This window comes from Protopterus annectens, chromosome 9.part0, assembly GCF_019279795.1.
Source record: "Protopterus annectens isolate FY-2018-M chromosome 9.part0, PAN1.0, whole genome shotgun sequence".
NCBI lineage: Eukaryota > Metazoa > Chordata > Ceratodontiformes > Protopteridae > Protopterus > Protopterus annectens.
Genome location: NC_056743.1, coordinates 1,815,653,516 through 1,815,677,425, shown reverse-complemented (window position 1 = coordinate 1,815,677,425; position 23,910 = coordinate 1,815,653,516). Strand labels below are relative to the sequence as shown.

The 23,910-nt window shown below is 38.8% G+C and overlaps 1 protein-coding gene across 1 annotated transcript in view; it reads right to left on the bottom strand.

Moving 5' to 3' along the window:
* Positions 1-23,910, bottom strand: part of COL5A3 (collagen type V alpha 3 chain) — a 1,727,233-nt gene that overhangs the window by 1,214,772 nt on the left and 488,551 nt on the right. Inside the window, exons 8-9 of the mRNA XM_044084684.1 lie at positions 14,219-14,275; positions 1,426-1,467 (exon numbers count right to left, since the gene is read on the bottom strand). Coding sequence (XP_043940619.1) covers positions 1,426-1,467; positions 14,219-14,275 — 99 coding nt within the window. The remainder of the gene's footprint in view (positions 1-1,425; positions 1,468-14,218; positions 14,276-23,910) is intronic.

The following is a 23,910-nucleotide window of genomic DNA, read 5'->3' as shown; positions in this document are numbered from 1 at the left end:
CTTAGCTGGGGTGCTTTCAGTTCTGTGTTTGCATGGTCATCTGTATTGGCGCTTGTGTTTACAGGAGTGTCTCACTTAACCTCAAACATCCCAAATACACGCAGTAGTTGAACTGATGCTTCCAAATTGCCTGTGTGTGTGTGTGTGTGTGTGTGTGTGTGTGTGTGTGTGTGTGTGTGTGTGTGTGTGTGTGTTCTGTGATAGACAATTGCCTTACACAGAACAGGTTTCAATGCCCTGTACGCATTAGTTGTTCTTGTGATCTGTCAAGGATAGAGTAGTTTATCAAAAAATGAATAGATATTTTCTGTACATGTCACATAGCTTTTGTAATCTTCAGATTTTTGATTTATCCCTGATTTTGCCTTTAAAGTGTACTTTGTTCATCCGAATTTTTTACACCTGGCATTTGGTTTTGTAAAAATATACCACTATCAAGTAATGCATTTTACAACTCAGTTTCTCTTAGGAAACGCATTTTACATGGTTCACTTCTCCTCTCTTGGCATCCCCACCTTTGAAATACACCAATGATTTTCATACTTTTGCCTTAGTTTTTAGATATTCCTCACAAGTAAACAAAAAGCCAAGCAATCTGATTCTGTACAGGTCTGCCTAAAACCTGACTGCCAGATATGGATGGGTTATTCCACAGAAATAGTCTGAAAAGATGAGAGACGCTTATGAAAGAAGAGCAACAGAGCATACAAAAGATATTCTTAAATATTTGACAACATACAATGCTCTGCACTTTTCAAAGCTTAGCCTGACATTCCTAAAGCTCTCAAAAGGTTTATTTAATTTATATTTAGTATTATAAAAATACAACAGAGATGAATGAGGAGGTCCATGCACTCTTTTTACATGCAGGAATAAGACACGCGAAGAGAAAAACACTCTACTGCAAAAAGAGAATGAATGCACACCAATAGTCCTTTATTTGTCCTTTTCAGTAACCTATTCCTGGTCATGGGCTTCACAAAATGAAGGCACGTTTATGTGTGTGTGTGTGTGTGTGTGTGTGTGTGTGTGTGTGTGTGTGTGTGTGTGTGTGTGTGTGTGTGTGTGTGTGTGTGTGTGTGTAAAACTAAATAAATGCACCACATTATATTGCCAGACTCTGAACCACTCAGTGAATTATTGGCTTCAGAGGTTGAAGCTTTGACCCTTCTCAAAGTATTACTTTCAGTTGTAATAATGTAATCATCCACCAGGTGGAAACCTATAACTGGTAGCTTTCTCGACTATTGCTGCTTCTGATGGGAAAGGACTAATATGTGATCGGATTTCCTTATAGCACAGGATTCATTGCACTTAACCGTCTGGTGAAACATATTTATCACACGTTTGAATTAATACAATTTGTTCAAGTCTTGAAAAAGAAATGAATAATTAGATGTTTAATGGTAAGTAAAATGGTCTTACCGGTGGTCCAGGGAATCCAGGAGGTCCTGCTGTAATCATTCCCTTAAAAAAATAGATAATAGTTGTAAGGGCAGCTTTATAACAGAATCACACTTACAGAACTCATTGCAGAGCTAAAGATACAATTGATAGGTGATGTATTCTAATTAGAGTTAACATTTGCACCATTTTTCCAGAAAGTCCTTCTCAAAAGTTGTTTTCCAAAATAATCTAAGCTAAGCTTAACACAATTCAGGACAAATGTTGTGTAATGCAAAAAAGTGAAAAGAAAAAAATATATACATGTAGCAATAAGGAGAGCTATAACACTGCACATGAAATACAGGGCCAGAAATACAGCAATGCTTGTAACATCCTAGACAATTTTATAACTACGCATGGTAGCCATGTTGCCATTTTTAAGTACTAAATCTGAGTATTTTCAGATTTTTTTGATGGGATAAAGTACAAGACAGGAAAGCTCATTCATCCAGAATGTCTGACTAGGAATAAAACATTTACCTTTTTAACATGATCAACAACATGCTCCCCTGAAACCTTGGAAAACTGATGTCAAATTCCAGACCTTTGATACCCTTTACCAGGTCAGAAATCTAGTTTTCAACAAGCTGAAGGTAAAGAATGAATGACAAAATGCTTTCTTAAGGTCCTGTAAAATATTTGATTGGGACAGTGATGCCCTTACACTGGGCCAGTAATCAAGGAGCCTCAGTCCTCACCACTGGTAACAGCTAGGGGACATACCCACTGGGAGGATGACAAGTACACACACACTAAAGTACAATTTCCCATAAGAGCACACAGAGATCATAGTCAGTCTGGGACTGGTTTCTCCCTCTCTCTCCAGATCCCCAATAAAACTCCCCACTGGCACAGCTATAGGGCTGAGATTTCAGCCAAGCTAAAACCTCCAGCACCCTCTCTGTCCAACTAGTGCTTCGTGTCCCTACCCAAGTAGCTGACACACACACACACTTTGAGATTTGATTGATACACACACACACACACACACACACACACACACACACACACACACACACACACACACACACACACACACACACCCCTGGGAAAGGCTGGCACAGGTTTACTACCTATGTCCGCTTTTGCCAAGACTATAAGGTAGTTCCAACTGCCACCAGCTACCCTTGTCAGCTACTATAAGGCCCTTACAAAGGGTGTCCAATCCTACTGTGTAATGTTACTATTATCCAAATGGTAGCCTGACCCAGAGCAAGGCTATTTAAGAGTGGACTGTACAGTGTAACCAAATACATATGTAAGTACTCTAAGCACTTAAATATGTCTCACAAATATCAGGCACAAAGATAGGTTTAAATATATTTAATAATAAATAAAAAAACAAGACAATACTCAGTCAATCAACACAGTAATTTCAGAGTTCAAAAATCACAGGAAATATTTTAAAACAACATTGCAGGACAGTCTCAAATAAATACAGAAAACATGTAATCTTTACTATATTCTTATCTATATCTAAAATAGATACTATGCCCTACATCTTACTTACAGAGCAAGGCAAGTGCAGATGGTGATTATGAGTGGATGTTCTTGCAAGATCCAAGACAAAATACAAAATGCACAGTCTCTCTCTGAGAGTTCTTAAATTAATATCACATTTTACTGCTGGGTTAGCTTGGATGACATTACGTTTTGTCACCTGACTTCAGTTTCCAGGCTAAACAGAAGCTAACAGAATTTAACATCTCTGTGAGAAATACATGTTTATCAGATCTTTGCATCTGCTAGGATATCATAAAGCAATAAAACACCTCCACATCTCAAACTTAGTAATTATTTATTTTCCAAATCAATACAAAAACTTCTAGCTCTAGCCATTGTGTCTGCTACACTGAGCTGAAACTGAGAGATAACATATTTTGTTTATGGTCCAGCTATAAAGTAACTTAACCTCAACTATTCTTAAATTTTGCAGGTTAATCCTCTATGTTCTAGCAGGGTACACTGTGGATACATTTTAGCTCAATATATGACATAAAGTTCTGTATAAATCATATCAATATTCACAAATGACAGAATTATTTACAAAATTCCAGATAGCTGGGCTGGCAATATTTCCCTATATCACAGGGACTATACCCACTAGGGCACAACAAGGATAACATTACTCGGACTACAGGACTTCCTGCTGACTGCAGACATTTTTCTCCTTCAGTGGCTCATCAGAGAGATCAGAGAGGTATCCTGTTTTGTCCTAGGATGGCAAAAATCCAAGCTATGTCATAAGGTTAGGATGTTGGGACTGAATGACAGGGTAGCAGGAATAACAAAACTTCACCCATACTGGATGGTTATCCAATAACAAAGAAGTAATGATGCAGCAGATTCCCCCAAAGGCGACGGTCAGCTGTTAGTATTACCTGATCTGTCTGCTTAACACCATGTCTGCCAATCAATGCTGTCAACATGAGTGGGCATGGCCACGGCATATGAAGCAAAGTCACAATACTTGTTCCATTACAGAAATTTGGCAAGGAAACAGTGACACTGTAACACCATAGCACTAAAAAGTGTAATCACAAAACAGTTATTTGTTAGAAAAACAGTGAAAGTCAAAGCTCGAAACACTTTCAAAGCATTTTTGCAAGATTGATTTTTTACTTGTACTCCAAAATGGGGTGGGGAACCAACATGAAGGTCAGAACATTCCACCCCCTCTGCCTTACTTATATATACTAATTCCTATATTACCGTACCTTGGATGGCAGCACCTTCCACCCCTCCCACGTTACTTATGTATACTAATTCTTACATTACTGTACCTTGGAGGGCTGCACCTTCCACTCTCCCATTGTTACTTACGTATAATAATTCCTATATTACTGCACTTTTCACCCCTCCCCCATGTTACTTATATATATATACTAATTCCTACATTGTTGTACCTTGAAGGGCTGCACCTCCCACCTCTCCCCAGTGTTACTTATATAAACTAATTCTTACATTACTGTACCTTGGAGAGCAGCACCTTCCACCCCCCAGTGTTACTTATATAAACTAATTCCTACATTATTGTAACTTGGATGGCAGCACCTTCCACCCCTCCCACGTTACTTATATATACTAATTCTTACATTACTGATCCTTGGAGGGCTGCACCTTCCACTCCCCCAGTGTTACTTATATAAACTAATTTCTACATTATTGTACCTTGGATGGCAGCACCTTCCACCCCTCCCACGTTATTTATATATACTAATTCTTATATTACTGTACCTTGGAGGGCTGCACCTTCCACTCCCCCAGTGTTACTTATGTATAATAATTCCTATATTACTGCACCTTTCACCCCTCCCCCATGTTACTTATATATACTAATTTGGCTGCACCTAACACCCCCCCTATTTTACTTATATACACTAATTCCTATATTACTGTATCTTGGAGGGGTGCACCTTCCACCCCCCCCCACGTTACTTATATATTCTAATTCCTATATTACTGTATCTTGGAGGGCTGCAGCTTCCACCCCCCCATGTTGCCTATATGTACTAATTCCTATATTACTGTGCCTTCCACCCATCCCACCATGTTACTTATATATCCTAATTCCTACATTATTGTACCTTGGAGGGCTGCACCTTCCACCCCCCATGTTACTTATATATACTAATTCCTACATTATTGTACTTTGGAGGGCTGTACCTTCCATCCCCCATGTTACTTATATACATACTAATTCCTATGTTACTGTACCTTGGAGGGCTGCACCTTCCACCCCCCACATTACTAATACATACTAACTCCTACATTATTGTACTTTGCAGGGCTGCAACTCCCCCCCCCCCCCGGCATTACTTATATGTACTAATTCTTACATTTTTGAACCTTGGAGGGCTGAACCTTCCACCCCCCCATGTTACTTACATATACTAATTCCTACATTATTGTACCTTAGAGGGCTGCACCTTCTACCCTCCTCCCATACCTCTCAACTTCTTAGAGCAAGACATCTGGGCAGATCATTACAAAAAAGTGGGACAAAGGCCCAAAAATAGGGACACATTTTAAATATTGCTCTTTCAAACTTAGAAAGTTCATAAAATAACAGGTTTTGCATTAGCATGAATTTTTCTGAAGGGTATGAAGTCTGAAACTCAAATGCCTGCCATTATTTTCTTACTTCAGTCTTTAACGATTTGTCACTAATTTGCCAGAAAAACACAATTTTATGAAAAATAAACCAAAAATATGAGGAAACAATCTGTAAATTCTGCAAAAATCTGTAGAGTTGAGAGATATGCCCCCCCCCCCCCCCCCGCATTACTTATACATACTAATTCTTACATGGCTGTACCTTGGAGAGCAGCACCTTCCTAAAGCCAAACCAAAACAGATCCAGAATTGCATAAATCATCTCAACAGACAAAATTCAATACTAAAAAACACATCTATGCTCAAACACCAACAAAATGTATTTAATCCACGTTCACATGTAACATGGCAAATCTTTCTGGTCTACCCATTTACCAATGCATATAAAATTATTTATTTTGAAAAGCAGCATTTTAAAAAGTATCACAAGGTCCGTGAACCATTCAAACGACAGCTTCAATTAAATGCATAACATTCTATCTTAAACACAGTTACATTAAAAAAGTTAAAAGATTATAAAACACAGTGTAGATATACAATAACGCAGTATACAATCTATAACTTATTCTGCGTTTTTCTTAATAAAGGATTTAAACTGACAGCAAAATTTAGGCCAGATGGAGTATCCCCATTTAAATGTGTAATCCAGTTTTGCAACAAACCTCAGTAAAATTCTTCAAATTGCTTCCCCTTTTACCCTTTATTATAATTTGCATTACCTGAAACTTGAAACTTGAAACTGTGTTGCAAACTGAAAGCTTTGCTGTGTAACATGTGAGTCTGCATTAAATACATTCTGTTGGTGTTTGAGTTCAGGCATGTTTTTTAGTTATAAATGGCACCTAGTCAGCCTGTGTTTGGTTTCTGTGTTCGAAGCTATAGCATAAAGCTCTCTTTGCTGCAGTTTATCAAAGGTATTATTATTTATTATTTATTTTATTTGGTTAACTGGGATAGAAAGTAGATCATTTTCAGGTTCAACCTGCAGATATGCAATAGGAAAAAATGCAGTACAATAGAAAGAAACAGCACAGTAACTTTAGAGAATGTACGACAATATCAGAAAATGCATGACAATTAAATGTTATCATATTGAAATATTGCTAGTTACAGAGGGAAATATAAGGTAAAACAATGAAGAGACAATATAAAAAAACTGAACGGCAAATATACAGTATGATCATGAAAAAAGGGTGATGGGTGGAGAGACGGAGAAAAGATGTGTAGCTGGGCAGTTTGTAAAGGAGGGACAAAGTACGGTGCTGGTAAAGATGGCGTGGAAGAAAAAAATTGATTCTTGACCTTTACTGTGCCAAAGTTATGCTATCAGAAGGCCATGAAGAAAGAAAAGGATTGTGGTTTGGTTCTCATGTCATCCCCTGTCTGTGTAGTTTATCAGAGAGCCATTACATAGATAGACAGATAGATAGACAGATAGATAGATAGATAGATAGATAGATAGATAGATAGAAATATAGTTATAGATGTAGATATAGCTATAGATATCAAAAATTCACTATATCAAAAGCCGCCTGATTGCTCATAACTTGTTGATCAGCACCCTAATGAAAATCAACAAAAACAGAAAAACATTGTGTTTTACTACCCCTACTAATGTATATATATATATATATATATATATATATATATATATATATATATATATATATACAGATTCTGAAATCGTACTACAGTAGGCAAAGCGCAAATGCTGAGTCCCATTGTACCATGATCGCTCACAGAAAAATAAAATGGTACGTTCCATCAGCTGATTTTTTTTTTGATCAACTGTACCATCTTTTTTTTCCATTCAACAACTGTAACATTTGGCTAGTTATCAGTAACCGATATGTATATGTAGAGAGAGAGAGAGAGAGAGACAGATATCTATTTGCTTAGCTAAATGCCTGAGGATGAGGATTTTTTATTCTCTTCATTTTTAATTCAGGGGAAGGGATGCCAATTGGTAGTAACACTGATTAGCATGCTACATCTCTTCAGTGGATCTGACATACCTTCTGTAAGCATAGCGACTATCCCGCTGCTGCAGTATAATTTCTTACTAGATCAGATACAGTTTTCTGCTCACTCAGTGATAGCCATGAGTTAATATCTGCAATTTATTAATAGCATTGCTCTCGATTACACTCCTTAAAAATGGATATGCTTAGAAATTTCTTAATAATATGAGTCAGTCATAATATCTGCCCTTTATTGATTGCATTATTTTCTCTGCAACTGCTAACAAAGGGATATAGCTTCACAATGTCATAATATTATGAGACTATTCTTTAAGATATCATCTACAAAATCTTATCTAGCATGCTACCAGTTTAAACATATAGCTGTATCCAGAAATCTGTCTTCATACAGCACCAGCAAAACTATTCTGCCAGAGAACGATATATATCAAATTCCCATGCAGAAGTCCAAAATTATTGATAATTGTAGAGGAATCTATGTATGTATAATATGGCAAAAGAAAAAGGTTGTCTATTTTACATGTTTCATAGCCTACTTTCCAAAATCACATTTACAATATTTCATCTTGTAAACTAGATTGTTGTTAATGTGCAGTCTTTTCATCGGTGGCACTTTTGTACAGTAGCTGCATAATGAGTTTGTGGGTAATCATACCACAATGCGTGAGGTACAAGACTAAGCAAAGTGCTCTGAACATCTGGCTCAAAGTTCTCTATCACCTCTAGCACCCCTTGCTAGAAGAATGTTCCAGGGATCCATACTCGGGGTATTACTCCTCCAACTCTGGTTTTCAATCTTTTTTAACTAACTACCCCCTGATCTCCATAACCTTTGCATCTCTCTTTATGTAGATGACGTGGTTGTTCTTCAGTCCAGGCCCTCACATTCAACTATTCAAACCCAGGGGCAGCCTTACTTACAGTCCCTTAATTCTTGTGTAAACAACCATAAGCTACTCAACAAAAAGCATGATGTTGAAAAATTCAAAAAGCTGAAAAAAACTCATAAAATTCTCAAGACTGCAGATCTTGATGGTTTCCCAATAGGAACAACTAAATCCTTCCAATAATTGGGTTTATGGATAGAAGAGTCATTTAACTTACAAAGCCACGCTGAAAACACCAGTAAAGAGATCAGTTCTCTTTTTTTCTGGTCCTCGAAAATATCTCCCTTTTGTTCCAGACCAGCTAGCATTGTAGTAGGCAAAAGAGTCCTCATTACTCAACTTAAATACAAGCTCCCCATCATATCTACAGCCTCTACAAAAAACTCATCCACTCTTCAATCCCATGAAAACCAAATGTGGTGATTCATTTAAAATCCCCTCCCTCCAGGAACACCACTGCATCACCCTCTCCAAGTTGTTTGGAAGTAGACATTTTCCACATTTTTGGCACTGCCAAATCAGTTACTTCACTATCTGAGTATCTTAATATGGCAAATTATTATTCAGATCTGCAATCTGTGCAAAATTGGATTGGCCACAATGGCTTTTATGAAATTTTAAAATGGTGTTTGACTCTGACATTTTTGATAGACGTTTTAAGCAATTATCTAATTAGAAAATATATTACTATGTTTGCTAGCATTATTTTCATATGCTGTCAAGGCCATCTACTTGATCGCTATATTCATTCTGCATACTCTTTCCATACTTTTATTACCACAGTCTCTAAAATAAATTGTTACATTTTGTTCTTTTTTTTGTATCAATGTTTGAAAATTCAAACAAAAATATTTTAAATATTTAAAAGTCATCAAAGTTATGCACCCACATTGTATCAGTGAATGCAGCCTTTTTCACAATTATTAATACAGTAACTTGAAACTTGGAGCAAAGAAATCTCATTTTTTTGTCCTCTACATAACCTCATGGCATTACTACCCAGTGCCCCAAAATACACGCCTGTTCATCCAGCAATTCCCTATTCCACCACCCAGACTTTCTCTGCTTTCTGCTGGGGCTGGTTGTGGAACTTAAGGGCATCCGGGGGTTTCAGCAATCTACACTCCACTGGGGGGATTTTTAGTTATGCTGTACTCATTATTTTCCCCTCCCCATTCAGTTCTGTGGTGACACTTGAGGGGTGGCCATGCTTTGGGGGAGTGTGGTGTATCTCCTCACTTCAGTGGCACCTCTGCCCTGCCCATCACCTTACTCCTCGTGAACTGCACTCCCTTAAGGAATGACCCCATCCTCCATCAGGGATTATAGCTGGAGATATTCATATAACTGCCCCCACTCTCCTGGGATGGTCCACCCATTCACCCATTGCCACTCCTTCAGCTGCCTGAGCCACTAAGCAACCCAGGTCGAGTGGGCTGTGGTCAGCGCTTTATACATCTATGCCACTGGAATTTCATTTCCTTGGAACACAATATAAATGTGGCATGATTGTATAGATTCAGAGCAGAACTGTACTTCTCAATGTTCAAAATGAAACTTTTTTCTCACTTTATGATATTACTTTCTGTATTACGTTATCTTTTTTGTATGTCTTTGTTCTTACTGCATTATTATAACAGTGCTATGATAATGTTTTTTAAATGAATTTGACACAAACTGCCAATGTTATTGTTCTTTGATATGGCAAATGTGGTCTTATGATTATAGAATTTTCAATCTTTGCCTTACACAGCATACAATATAATAGTGTATTCAGACAGTGCATTGGGAATGCAGTTGCTTATCATTTCTTCAAATCAGTTTATATGCACTTTTGACATCAACTGGCAAAATCCTCTTCTTCTGTATATCAGATAAAACTGACTTTATTTAAGACAGTATTGTGACATATTAAACATCACATTACACCACCAGAGGAAAAGTATTAGTCTGCTACCTGAATATGCATTGGGCCCTCCTTCTGTTGCTTACTTTCCCTTTCCTAATTCCTGATTACCCCTATACCACCCCTGTTTAACTGACACATGCTTCAAACCTCTTCATCTGAAGTGCTCTATAGTCCCACAACTCTTTCCATTTAAAATATTTCCTTACATTTCACTTCAAATGCAATTTCCAGTTGTGGTGCTTCATTCCACCTCATCAATTCAAATTAAATGATATCCACACACACACACACACACACGCATATCCACACACACACACACACGCACACACACACACACACACACACACACACACCCACACACACACGTGTGCACATGCACACACACACACACACACACACACACACACACACACACACACACACACACACACACACACACACACACACACACACACAGCCTGTACATTTCAATTATATCTCCAGCCCTTTCTCACCCTATGTAAAAACAAATTAAAACAATGTAGTTCTTCTTCATAATTATGGTATTGTGCTTCTTTTGACATTTTGGCAGCATAGTTTTGCCTTACATTGCACACATGCATCCTTGTCCTCTTTCATGCAGTAAGGTCACCAGAATTATATTCACTGCTGAAAACATGTTATCTCCAGAGAATCAGTTAGTGGCAAAATTAGCTCCTCGTCCTCTGATGTGAACCACAATTCCTGTGGCTGAGTCTCTGTGTGCCATCAGTACTACTTTGTCACACTGTCTAGCACATTTCTGTCTGAGGTAAGTCCAACGTCTTAGTCACTTTTTTAAATGCTTACTGTTACAGTCTTACTTTCCCAAAGGAGCAAGTTCTATCTGGACTATAAATTACAAAGTACATAAGCTTATGCTTCCTTCTCATTGCATCAAAGTATTTGCAGACCCTACTGACCTTCTGAAATCCCTTTGTAGACATGGCTTCTTAAAAAGACTGCCAATTGCCCATGAGGGTCATTGGTAAAATACAAATGTTATTGCCTAGCCCTTAACTTATGTACAGTATATAAACATAGAGTGATATGGATCATAATATAACCTACACCTTCCTAGATAGGCTTACCTATGCCACTTACACAGATGTCTCCCTTCTAGCCACACCCTACTTAGCCTTACCATGTTACTTAATATCCTCTTATTTGCCAGGCAGCCTCTTATGGGGCACTGGATCAAAAGACTTGATAAAAGTCAATAAAAACATATATTCTACCTTTGTCAATTTTGTTAAGATTTGGATCTCTGTCAGACTATGTCGTGAATAAGATTAAATTCAAGACACCTGACCCCCCCTCCCCCAAGAAACAATGCACCTTCACAAGAATTGGTGAGAAAATTCTCCTGTGTTTGGTGAGGAAGAACCTGGGCTAATGGGATGACTATATGAGGATAACCTTAAGCCAAATAGTTATCTATACAAGTATGCCTGTACAAAAAGGTACAAGGATTCATTTTCTCAATGGCAAAAATTTAATGTGGGACTCGTCAACAAGGATATAAGCCATCCATATGTTTATTTTATCATTGGTACTATATGAAACTTAGGTATTCTCTGCCATATCCACCGTGGTTTTATATGTATTTCCTATGGAATGGCAGTGGTGTGAGAGCAGCTTAAAAAGATGGTGCTGCCATCCTAGGCAGGGGAGGGGGCTTGTATATACAGCTTGTTTATTAAGCATACTTTACAATATATAACGCAGCTCATCCAAATAATTTGTGTTGCTCATATTTGAAAGGAATCAATTTACCCATGCACAGGGTAATGAACAAGATATGATACTGAATTATGTACTCACTAGTGGTTGTAATACAGACAGAGAGCTGGGTATTTAATTATATGGGATGCAAAAGAGCTTGCACCAGTAGTTTATTGTAGAATTTGCATGGATGGGAATAGGATTATTAATAGGTGGATAAAAAGGAGGCTTGGGCCTCAATATTGGAAGCAACTCATTGTTGGAGTCAAGCAACTGGCATGGCAACAGCTTAGACTTATATATAATGAACTCTAAGGGTATATTAGGTAATGGTAGTTATGAAGTGTGTTAATTAAAATAGTTCACAGTGAGTGAGAGTCTTAGTGGAATCCATAGAGTCTGAAGTTATATATAACCCATTTTACAAAAGAGCCAGAAGGATGTGGGATTTTGCGTAGGGTTCAAGAAAAAAGATTTAGGCACTGAATTTCCCAGATATCAGTGAGATGGAATATGACTGATAAAAAGATATGCTAGAAGATCCTGCATATTTTAAATATTTGCATGGAACTGTCAGCACAAATATGAGTCAACTCCCAGTATCTGAATTGTAATGACTGGCCTATGGGATTTGTGGAACCACATTTCTGGGGCTTGTGTGAACCTTAGTTATAAGATAGGGCTGGATTGCATTACCTTTGCCCTGGTTGTGATATTGCTGTCAGTGGTTCGAGATGAAGGTTGGGAAAAACAAAAAGATTCAGCCATCATAGTCTATGATAGTTATCAATAAAAGTGATTACCAGAAAACAGAAAGCAAGTAAAATTCTGATGGATGAGGATATTATAAAAACTATGCAAGAAATTGGTACTGTGTAGGTATACTTAGGAAAGAGAGACAGGTAAAATTAAAGATAACTGGTAGTGAGTGATAGATGTTAACTTTCACTAGAGATATATTGAAAAGTAACAGATGTCACAATCATGTTGTTCTGTACAAAAGTTGGATTTTATATTTCAAAACTAATTTTCCTATACACCTTCAACACATTGTGTATCTCCTATTGTAACCACTCAAGAAAAAAAACAACAAACATGGTCTCCAGTTATTACACAGTTTCTCTCTCGTCTCACTTACTTTCACTGGCTGGTACACTGTGAAATGAGGATGACAAGTATTGACATCACAATAAATGATAAAAATAATACAGTTTTGCTAGGGACTAAACCACTCACATTGCTTCACTAGTCACAACAAAGCATGAATGCTCCAATACTTCAGTATCACTGTATTTTGGAAAAGGGTCATAGATTACTACTAGGCTAAATGCCCTTGTAGGTCATGTAAGTCTAGCCAATTAACCCATGTGAGAATCAAACCTTGTACCTTTTGTCTGTATGGCAAATATCTTAACTATTATGCCAACATCCCTTCAAAAATAAATAAATGACATCAGCTCTAGAGATGTATGTGTCTTCTGCCATTACCAGCATACCCTTCAACCTCTTAGCACAAGAATTCTAGAAATAGTCAAATAATGGTGATGGGGCAAATGCCCCAAATCAGGGACAGGTTTGAAATATTGTTCTTATAAACTTAAAAACTTGCTAGAATAACAGGTTTTGCATTAACATGCTTTTTCTGAAGGATATGAAGTCTAAAACTCAAATGTCTGTTATTACTTATTGACTTCAGTCAATGATTTGCCAGAAATCCTCAAATTTTATGAAGAACGGACCAGAAATATGAAGCAAACATCTGTACATTCTGTGAAGTTCTGAACAATTGAAAGATATGCTTAATGGAGGTTTGTTTATGGTAGCCATGATTTTTTTACAATCCTTGATTTAAGAAAGACATCTTGACAAAAGTGGTTTCAAAGATGCCATACCAAGCAAAGTTATCTAGTGCCTTTTAAAATGTTTTCACAGTAGTTGTGCATAAATATGGATTGTGTAGTAATCTCTGTAGAAACAAACATTCTCTCAGTGACACGCCTACAAGAGAGCAGATGCAAATGACATACGTGAAGACTGAAACAATAAATCATCATAAAAAATAATGTGAACTTTTACACAACCCATCAGGTAATAAAGATTAATAAAGCTCTAAGAACATTTTTTTTTTCACTTACCGGTTCTATAATGGCAGGTTCCCCTTTCTGTCCCTTTTCTAGGCTTCTGGGTGTTTCCTGCATAAGAAAAACATCATGATTTTGGTCTCAAACTTCTTGCTTAATTTAATCTGCATTTCTGTAATGGCACTGATAGTTTTGTATTCTATGCCCTCAGTTTTGGAGAACCACACCACTGTATGGTCACATTTGGCCAAGGGCAATTATACTTCTCTAGGTCTAGAACTCCCTATTCTTGCTAAGTAAAATATCCAGTATTTGACCCCTCCTTATACCATCCTGCAATTGCTTACTAAACCTATCTTGATTTAGTACTTCCATTATTTCATTCAGTCTCTCTGTTCTAGATGCTTCAGGGGAAGTATCCCATCATAATTTTTTTTCCTGACACAAGACCTTACCTTTTCCTTTCCCTTCACTGATTATTATTCATTCTTTTGGCATCTAGTGGTTACTATATTGTATCTGGCCAGCAGCAGATTAGGTGCACTTTGGGCCCTAGACAGTTTCAAACCATAGGCCCTGCACACACTCCTTTTTTTTTTTTTTTTTCTGAACCATGTATAAATACTCATGTTCATTTGGATTCATGTTCTTGATTTATGACTATTTGAACTTCTGTAATAAAATCAGCTAATGTCTCTACCTATCAATTACAGCTATTTGACTATATACACTTCAAAAATCTAACTGTAATAAATTAATCCCCAGAATACATTATTCCAGCCTGCTTTATACAGAAGCACACTAGTACTACACAGCTATTTCATTCACATCAATCTCATGCCCAGCAGTTATGGCTGCACTGTTGACTGTGCACACCTCAGATGTCTGGGGGTCCTATTAAATGATCAAAGATGCATTCTTTTGAATGCGTCTTGAGTGAACTTGAAAGCACAAAAAGGCAAAATAGCGAAGTGGCATATAAGCAAATTCTTTCCCTGGGAAAGAAATCACTTGGCCACTTCTCTTACTTTGCTGTTTTTATGACAGTAGTGCGATCTAGGAGTTGTTATATTTAAGTAAGGGGGTGTGGTAGGAACACCACCTTACTTAAATATTTATAGGTTCATAGGTTCATAGGTAGGTACTAGGCTATCTGCCCAAGGGCATTTATAAGCCTAGCCAGAGTGTGTCGGCTTTTGCCGCCCCATTAATTAATTAACTGATCCTCTGTCAAGCAGAGCCAATGAAGTTATCCCAGGGGTCAATTTTCTGTTATCCATCCACTCATCAAGGTTTTTCTTGAAGAGTGTTAGTGAGGGGCTCTGCCTGATGTAATTTGGAATTTTGTTCCAAAACATGGGAAGTCTCTGTGACAGGAATCTATCCCTCCAGCATGTTCTATTTATTGTTGTGGCGATGTTTAGCTCACTAGAGTGTGTGGCTCGCAGTGACTTGGATTTCTTTAGGTGGAGCACGTCCATCAATTCTGAGTTGGACATGGCTTTGTAAGTCAGGCAGAGATCACCTCTGAGTAAGCGATATGCCACTGAGTACAGCCGGAGTTTTTTCAGTCGGGCTGCATAGGACAGTTTGAGGCCAGTAATTCTCTTGGTGAGGTACTTTTATGGTCTTACCAGCTGTTGGAAGTGTCTTGTGAGGTACATCCCAAATGGGGCATTGTACTCTATGATGGGTCTAATGAGTGACGAGTAGACGGGCACTATAACCTCTTTATTTCTAGATGTGAACCCTTTAGTAATTAGATGGGCCACATAGATGGATTTCCTAACTACTTTGGAAATATGATTGTCAAAGGAGAGATTACTATCTACCTGGGTCCCCAGATCTCTTATTACCTCTTCTGTATTAAGGGGGCTGCCACCTATGTGGTAATTCGCGGGTGTTTTGTTTTTCCCAAATGGGATGACTATGCATTTTTTGGCATTTAGCTTGAGGCCATGACTTTGACACCAGGTGTCTGTCTCAGTAAGGCCCTTTTGTAGGATGTCCAAGTCAGCTGGATTGTCAATTATGGCTCCCAGTTTGCAGTCATCGGTGAACTTGGTTAGCCATAGTCCTCATATATTTGCCTGTACTTCTGAGAAGTATATGCTGAACAGCAGGAGTCCCAGGACTGAGCCTTGTGGGACACCACTTGTGACTGGTTTAGAGTCTGACCTGGAGCCCGCTATTCTTACCGTGTGAGTTCTGTCTGTAAGCCAGTTGGCAACCCATCTCGTGACGTAGGGGTTTATATTCAGGCTGGTGAGTTTTTCTGTAATACCCGAGTGGGGAATGGTGTCAAAAGCCTTGGCGAGGTCAAGGTAGGCTGTGTAAACCACCTTTCCCTTGTCTATGGCCTTGGTGACTGTCTTGAAGAAGTCAACCAAGTTAGTAGGTATGATCTGCCCTTGATAAAGCCGTACTGGGTCGGGTCAAGTGTTTGGAGGTTTCCAATGTCTTTGTTAATGAGTTCCATGATGATGCGCTCCATAGCCTTGCAGACCAGGCTAGTCAGGCTTATGAGGCGAAAGTTACCAGGGTCAATTGTGCCCCCTCCTTTGGGGAGAGGAATAACAGTTGCTGTGCACCATTCTATGGGAATGTAGCCTGTGGAGAGGCTGATGTTGAACAATGTGTTTAGGTGGGGGATTAGTTTGTTCTGTAGTTCGTGCAAGACACAGCCTGGGACATTGACGCTGTGTTTTTGGCATTTGAAAGGGCTGTTTTCACCTGTGTGTCTGTGATTTTTGGGACACTACACTTTTCCGGTATTGTTGTGGGCCCTTTTGAAGGTGAGGGGGGTGAAGTTTGCACTGAATCTTTCTGCCAGGATGTTGACAATATAGTAGGTTCAGTATATTTTGTGCTATTTTGCACTAGTTCAGTGCATATCTGCGAGTTGCCACTTAGATTCTTAACATAGCTAAAGAAGACTTTGTGGTTATCTTTTGAATCCTTGGCTATTTTTCATTCGAAGTTAGCCTTGGATGATTTCATGAGGGACCTTAGTTTCTTACTGATACTGATCAGGGATGTCTTTCCTTCTTAGGGTTTGCTTTTTTTCTGAACTAGTTTCCTCCTTCAGTTGTATAGCCTGTTTATTGCAGGGGTCCACCAAACTGATTTCCTTCTCTTAGAGGAGTGAGTCTTGGTTTTGCTAGGGATGGCATGATCCATGCATCCTTGTAGGTGCTCATAGAGTGCATTTGTAAAGGTTTCTGCATCTTGGGCAGCGTTATCCTTTAGTGTGGGGCTGTGAAACTTACCACCTCTGTCTTAAGTAAAGTGAAGTTTGCTTTAGAAAAGTTTTTTACTGTGGTTTCCTTAGTTGGGGGTGGTGGTGGGGTGTGAACATCCAGAATGATTAGTTTATGGTCTGATCTAACCAGTGATGGGTTGACCTCTGGTGTGGAACACCTGTCGCTCATGTTGGTAATGACCAGGTCCAATATGTTTTCACCTCTGGTAGGGGAGTTTACCAGCTGATCTAGGGCGTTTTAGTTGATGAATTCCAGGAAGCGCTGGGCCTGGAAACTTGCACTCGAGTAGTTTTCCCAGTAAATGGTAGGGTAATTGAAATCACCCAATATCAGGGTGTTTGGTAGGACCTTCATGTTTTCCAGTGTCTCCAGAAAGGGGGAGTGGTGGTCCTGGGTCATGGAGGGTGATCTGTATCAGGCCACAATTATACAAGCATTCTGTAGTGTGTACAAATTGGAAGAAGTTTACATTTTCTGTGCTGGAGTTAGTCAACAAAGACATCAGGGGTGGTGATTTTAAGTTTATAGTTGAACAAAAAGAGGCAGAATGGCAACTTAGACTTGCCTCTTATATGCATCCTGGTTTGAACGACACAGTCAACATTAAATGTTTTTTTAAAAAAAACAGAAAGATAAATATTAAATAATACTTGTGTTTTACACATATACTTTTTTTTATATGTATTAAGTTCTTTCATATTTGATGAGTGGTGTGATTTACTTTAATTGTAAATTGTTAGATAGGCTTGATTGGTTTCATCTGAATGATTTTAGTATTTAAATAGTGAGTTCATGGTTGCTCCTTGTTTTTCTGATGAAGTCGTTCTGACGAATAGTGATTAAACGAGTTTTTACATGAAAAGACTTGGTCTTCTGCTGGTTCTATTGGTGTTTTACTTATTTGTTTGCCTTGGATAACACCTTTTGCGTTTGGCTGCTGCTGTTCCTGTTTATTACAGGCTGTTGGCTTTAATACAATAACAATATATTGATTATCAACATTATATACAGTAAATGTTGCAAGTTAAGATAGTTTCTTGTCATTTATAATATTAGTAACAAAGTCGTCAGACAAGACAACTAGCTAATTCTGACTGTGGTTTGTAGTAGTGGTAGTATAGTTGGGTTAAGAGTCTAGTGGGGGATAAGGGTGGGGGTGTTAGTCTGGATTAGAACAAGGAGAAAGACAGTGCAAATTTAAGTGGAATTTGAGCGCAGTCTTGAAAAGGCTGCTGGAAGGTATAGTAGTTATAGAGGGTGGAAGATTGTTCCAAAGTTTAGATATGGTACATGAAAATATGGCTTCTCCTGCTGAGTTTTTGGTTTTGATAACAATGAGTTGATTTTTGTTGCTTGATCTTAGGGGCCTAGTGGAGTGATAGGGTTGGAGAAGGGTTTGAAGGGAAAGGATGTTATGGGGGTGGTTAATAAGTTTATGAGCAAGGGTGAGTTGATTAAAGTGAAAGAGTTGTGGGAGTTCTAACCAGTTTAGTTCTTTAAGGGAGATACAGTGATTGCTGTGGTAGGAGGTTCCAGTGGCAAATTTAGCAATTTTGTTGTAACAAGCATCCAGCTTGTGTAGGTCTGTCTAAGGTTGGTAAGTATGGGGGATGCATAGAGTAGGGTGGAGATTAGCTGGAAATTGGCTATGGAGATTCTAGCCGCCTTGGTTAGGAATTGATGGCTTCAATATAATGCATCAAGTTAATTGTGAACTTTTTTATGAGAAATATGTGGGTGTCAAATCTAAGTTTGTTGTCTATTTCCACACTGAGTAATTGATGGAGAGATGATGGTATTGTCTTTGGCAAAAATGTTGAAGTGTGTGGTGTTTTGGGTGGCTTTGGAAGGTTGGAACAGGAGAAGTTTTGTCTTAATTGGATTGAGTATGAGCTGAGCATTGGATAGCCAGCTTTCTACAGAAGAGAATGATTTCTGTGTGATTTGTTGTAGTTCTGGTAGAGTGGGGGCAGAGCAGATGAGAGCAGAGTCATCTGCATACTGTATAAGAGATGCTTGTGTGGTGGCAGTATGTAGGTTGTTAGTGAAAAGTGAAAATAGCAGAGGGCCAAGGATAGACCCTTGGGGAACTCCAAGAGTAACTGGGAGGTGAGGTGATAGGTTATCATTCCAGATTACTGATTGCTGGTGTACTTGTAAATAGCTGTGGAACTAGTTGCAGACTGATTGTGAGAAGGAGAGGTTGGGGAGAGTAGAGAGGAGTAGCTCATGAGATACCATGTCAAAGGCCTTTGAGAGATCTAGAAATTCAGCAGTAGAGAAGAGGCCATTGTTTTTGTGATGAATTATAGTGTTGATGAAGGAGAGCAGAGCGGTGGCAGTGTTGTGATATGGCCTGAAACCATGTTGGGTTTTTTCAAGGAGATTATTAGCTAGGAGGTAGTTGGAGACCTGGGTGTTGATACATTTTTCAAGTATCTTGAGAGGATAGCAATGGGGCAGTAATTGGAGAGGTCAGTGGAGAGGGTGCCTTTGTGGAGGGGAATGATGTGGGATATTTTCCATATTGAGGGAACATAGCCATCTATTATGGAACAGTTGATTAGAATTGAAATTGGGTAGGATAGCCTTTTTATGTTGGCGGTAAGTACTGAGGTGAAGAAGAAAAGAGGAGTGGGGGGGTTAGGGTTAGGGGTTGGGGGGGCTGTTGTAGGAAGTGTTTGTTTAGAGATGTTATAGCTTCAGTGAAGTGTTTGTTGACGGATTCAGCAATACTGCTGGAGGAGGGGTGAATGGACGGCTGGGGGGGTATCAACCTTCCCTGGGTGGAGGATAGTGTTAATAGTGGACCAGAATTGCTTAGGGTTGTGGTTGGTAGAGTTTAGGGTGGATTTATAGTAGAGGGATTTGTCTAATTTTATTGCTATTTGGCTTTATTGTGCAATTCAAGGAATGATTGCCTATCTGAGTTATTTTTTTATTAGTTGCCAGTGCTCCCAGGCCTTATCTCTGGATTTCATTAGGGTTCTGGAGGTCTTGTGTAACCATGGGGCTTGCCTGGATCTGACTTTGGCATTTCTTATAGGAGCATGGATGTTTAGGATAGAGAGGAAGGTACTGTTGAAGAAGTTGACAGCCTCATCTAGGTTGAGGTATTTTAGTGGTGACCAGTTAATTTTTTGCAGGGAGGAGATGAAGGAGTTGGGGTTGAAGTTGGACTTGTTCCATATCTGCCTGTGGATAATGGGCTTGAGAAGGTTTGTGTGGTGCCAAATTAGGAAAGTGGGGGAGTGGTCACTAAGACTGTCACGTAAGCAGCCTGCTAGGTAGGAGTAAGGGGCTTTGTTGACTAGGATCCAGCCAAGTAAGGTATGATTGTTATGGTTTTTGTTGATTTGGGTAGCGGATTGGATGAGTTGAGTGAGCCCATGGAGATTATGGTGAATGGTTGGGAGATTGTTATTACAGGATAGCCAGCTGATGTTAAAGTCACTGAGAATGATGGTTTCCTGGGGTAGAGATACAGTAGCCCAGCTCAAGAGATTTTCTAGGGGTGTAATATTTTGCCCTGGTGGGAAATAGCATCCTATGATATTGATTGTTTTGTTTGGGTTTAGTTTGAGATTGGCATAAAGGATTTCTTCACTGTTGTGGTGAGGGGCAGATGTGTTCAGGAGTTGAATATTGAGGTGGTCTTTAAATATCAATGCTACACCACCTCCTTTTTTGGACAATCTGTCTATGCGAAGGATGTTGTATTTAGGTGGAAGTATTTCCTCACTTTTGATGTGAGGTTTGAGCCAGGTTTCAGTTAGGAAGAGAATATCTGGGGAATATATGCTTATGCTGGCATGTAGTTCTTGGATTTTATTGCATATGCTTCTGATGTTTAGGGACATTATAAGTAGGTCTGTTTTTTTTTTTTTTCTGGCTAGGAGTTGAGTTGTAGGGGGTTGCTTGGACTGGGGTTTGTGGTTGGGTTGGATTTGGGAGGACCGGGGTTTGGATGGATGTCTCCAGCGAGGCCTAGTTTATAGAGATGTTTAGGATATGTTTTATATACATAGTAAATTGCTTATGGGATCTTAGGGATATTTTATTTTTGAGTGTGTTTGGTAATGGAGTGTGTGTATTGGGAGGATGTTTTTGGTGACAGGGGTTGTGTAGTTATAGTGTAAATGTTTGAGGGAGGGTGTTGAGAGAGTACAGTGGAAGCTGTTGGGGCATGTGACTGTGGAACCTTGGTAGGATGTAATGTGAGCTAGAACTAAGCAGGTTAGGATTGTTATTATATTAGGTAGTAGCATGATTGTGTTGGATGTAGGGGGAGGGTGTGACTAGTGGTGTAGCCTAATTGGTGGTAATTAGGGGTTGGGTTAAGGCTAAGAATAAATTTAGAAGTACTGGGGCAGGTGGGAATAGGGGGCAGGGAGGGGAGTGAAGTGAGAGTAGTGAATGGAGCGAGATAGAACCCCCCCAGGCTAAAGATTGCAGGGTAAGTGTCTAAATAGCCAAATTGTTAGGCGTTACTAGAATCTAGCAGGGAAAAACAATCTATAGACCTGATTTCAGCTGTGTCCTTTCTGGGTAGATACCTAGTTTGAAGAAGACAAAAAGTGGCAGTTTAAGTACCTTTTCGCCTCTATTTTGCAAGTGGCCAATTCCAGTGTATCTACTAGGTTACCTTTTTTCGCCTAGAGCTTTATCTTGGTTTACTGATAACTAAAAAGAAAAAGTATTTACAGCTGATGGGGGTTGGGAGCAGCTGCTGTCCCTAGCCATGGGTAAAGCCAGTTATTTCTGCTTTAGACCAGGTACTTTCTACAGTAGCAGGCTAAGAGGGAAACGTAGCTAAACTCCTACATACCAACCATTTTGACATATAAATCTAATTTGACTGCTATAACAAATAATATCCTTCACTTTCATGGTGCATGAACCAGAGACAATCCCAAAGATAATGACAGATGAAGACCCATAATTAGGAACAGATTTTAAATATTGCTTTTATATTTATTTATTTATTTACTTATTTACATTTGTTGATCGGGAGTGTCAGACTGGACGTAGGTCCATTTTCAGCGGAGGCCCGGGGAGAAAAGCTCCACAGTTAAAATAAACATATAGTAGTTACATTGGATTACATAGCGATTAACAATTTAACATAGCAATTACTTACAACATATTTACAGATGAAGAACATAGTACATCAGTAGACAACTAGAATCTTTATCTGTGAAGTACATAACAGACATTAACAAATGTTACAATAAGAAGTTACTGCTGTTTAAGAAGTACTAGGCTTATGATCATCTGAGCTTGCTATAATCAAGGTAGTTAGTGGACTGGAAAGAAAGGTAGTGGTTGGATGGGGGGGTGATATTAGAGTGGGAGTCGCAAGGGCATAGCCAGCATGTTTTTAGGTGCGCTTTAAGTAAAGTTTTGAAGTGGGTGCATGATGGTACGGAGGTAATTGTGGGTGGAAGGGATTTCCATAATTTGGCTATGGTGCAAGAGAATAGTGTTTCACCAGCAGAGTTATTAGCTTTAGTGATCTGCAAGTGATTTTTGTTGCTGGATCTTAGTGGTCTGGTGGTGTGATAGGGATGAAGTAGATTCTGGAGGGATGGGACATTTAGTGGATGGTTTGCTAGTTTGTGGGCGAGTGAGAGTTGATACCACTGAAGGAGGTGAGGAAGTTCAAGCCAGCCCAGTTCAGCAAGTAAGAGACAGTGGTGACTATGGTAGGATGCCCCTGTGGCAAATTTGGCGATTTTGTTGTAGCAGGTCTCTAGCTTGTTTAGATCACATTGCCTTAGGTTGGTATATATTGGAGAGGCATAAAGTAGGGTGGAGATAAGGTGGGAATTTGCTATTGAAATCTTTGCTGCTTTACATACTATACTTATATACTTTGAACACTGCTAGAATAACGTTTTTATGATGGCATGTATTTTCTGAAGGATATGAAGTGTGAAAAGTCAAATGTCAGTCATCATTTAGTGACCATAATCCTCAATTATTTCCCAGAAAAAAATATAGATCACTGACCAAAACAGTGAAATAGTCAGAAATATTCTATGAAATCAGAGTCAGTTTCAGCTCTGTTTCACATACTTTCTAGATAATACATATTCCAATGTTGTTCATACAAATGCATTCTAACCCTGTAAATCCAGACTTTAAAATGATCAAGCAACATTAAGTTGCTGAAGTCCTCAGAGATTTGCCAGAAAAACAAAGATTAAATGACGCATAAGCTAAAACATGAGGCAAAGTCAGGGGCAGTCTGCAAAATCAAGGATAGTTCCAACTTTGCTTTACATACCAACATAGCTCTCAGCTTCATAGTTCAAGAATCAGCGTCAAAGCCAAAAGTAATACAGGGGCAAAGGGCAAAAATCAGGGACAATTTTTAACCAACACTCTAACTTACTTAAAAACCTAATAAGGTAACAGACTTTGCAATAATTAACAGGCACTGCAATAGTGAATTTGGTAATACCTTAACCTGTAGTTCAA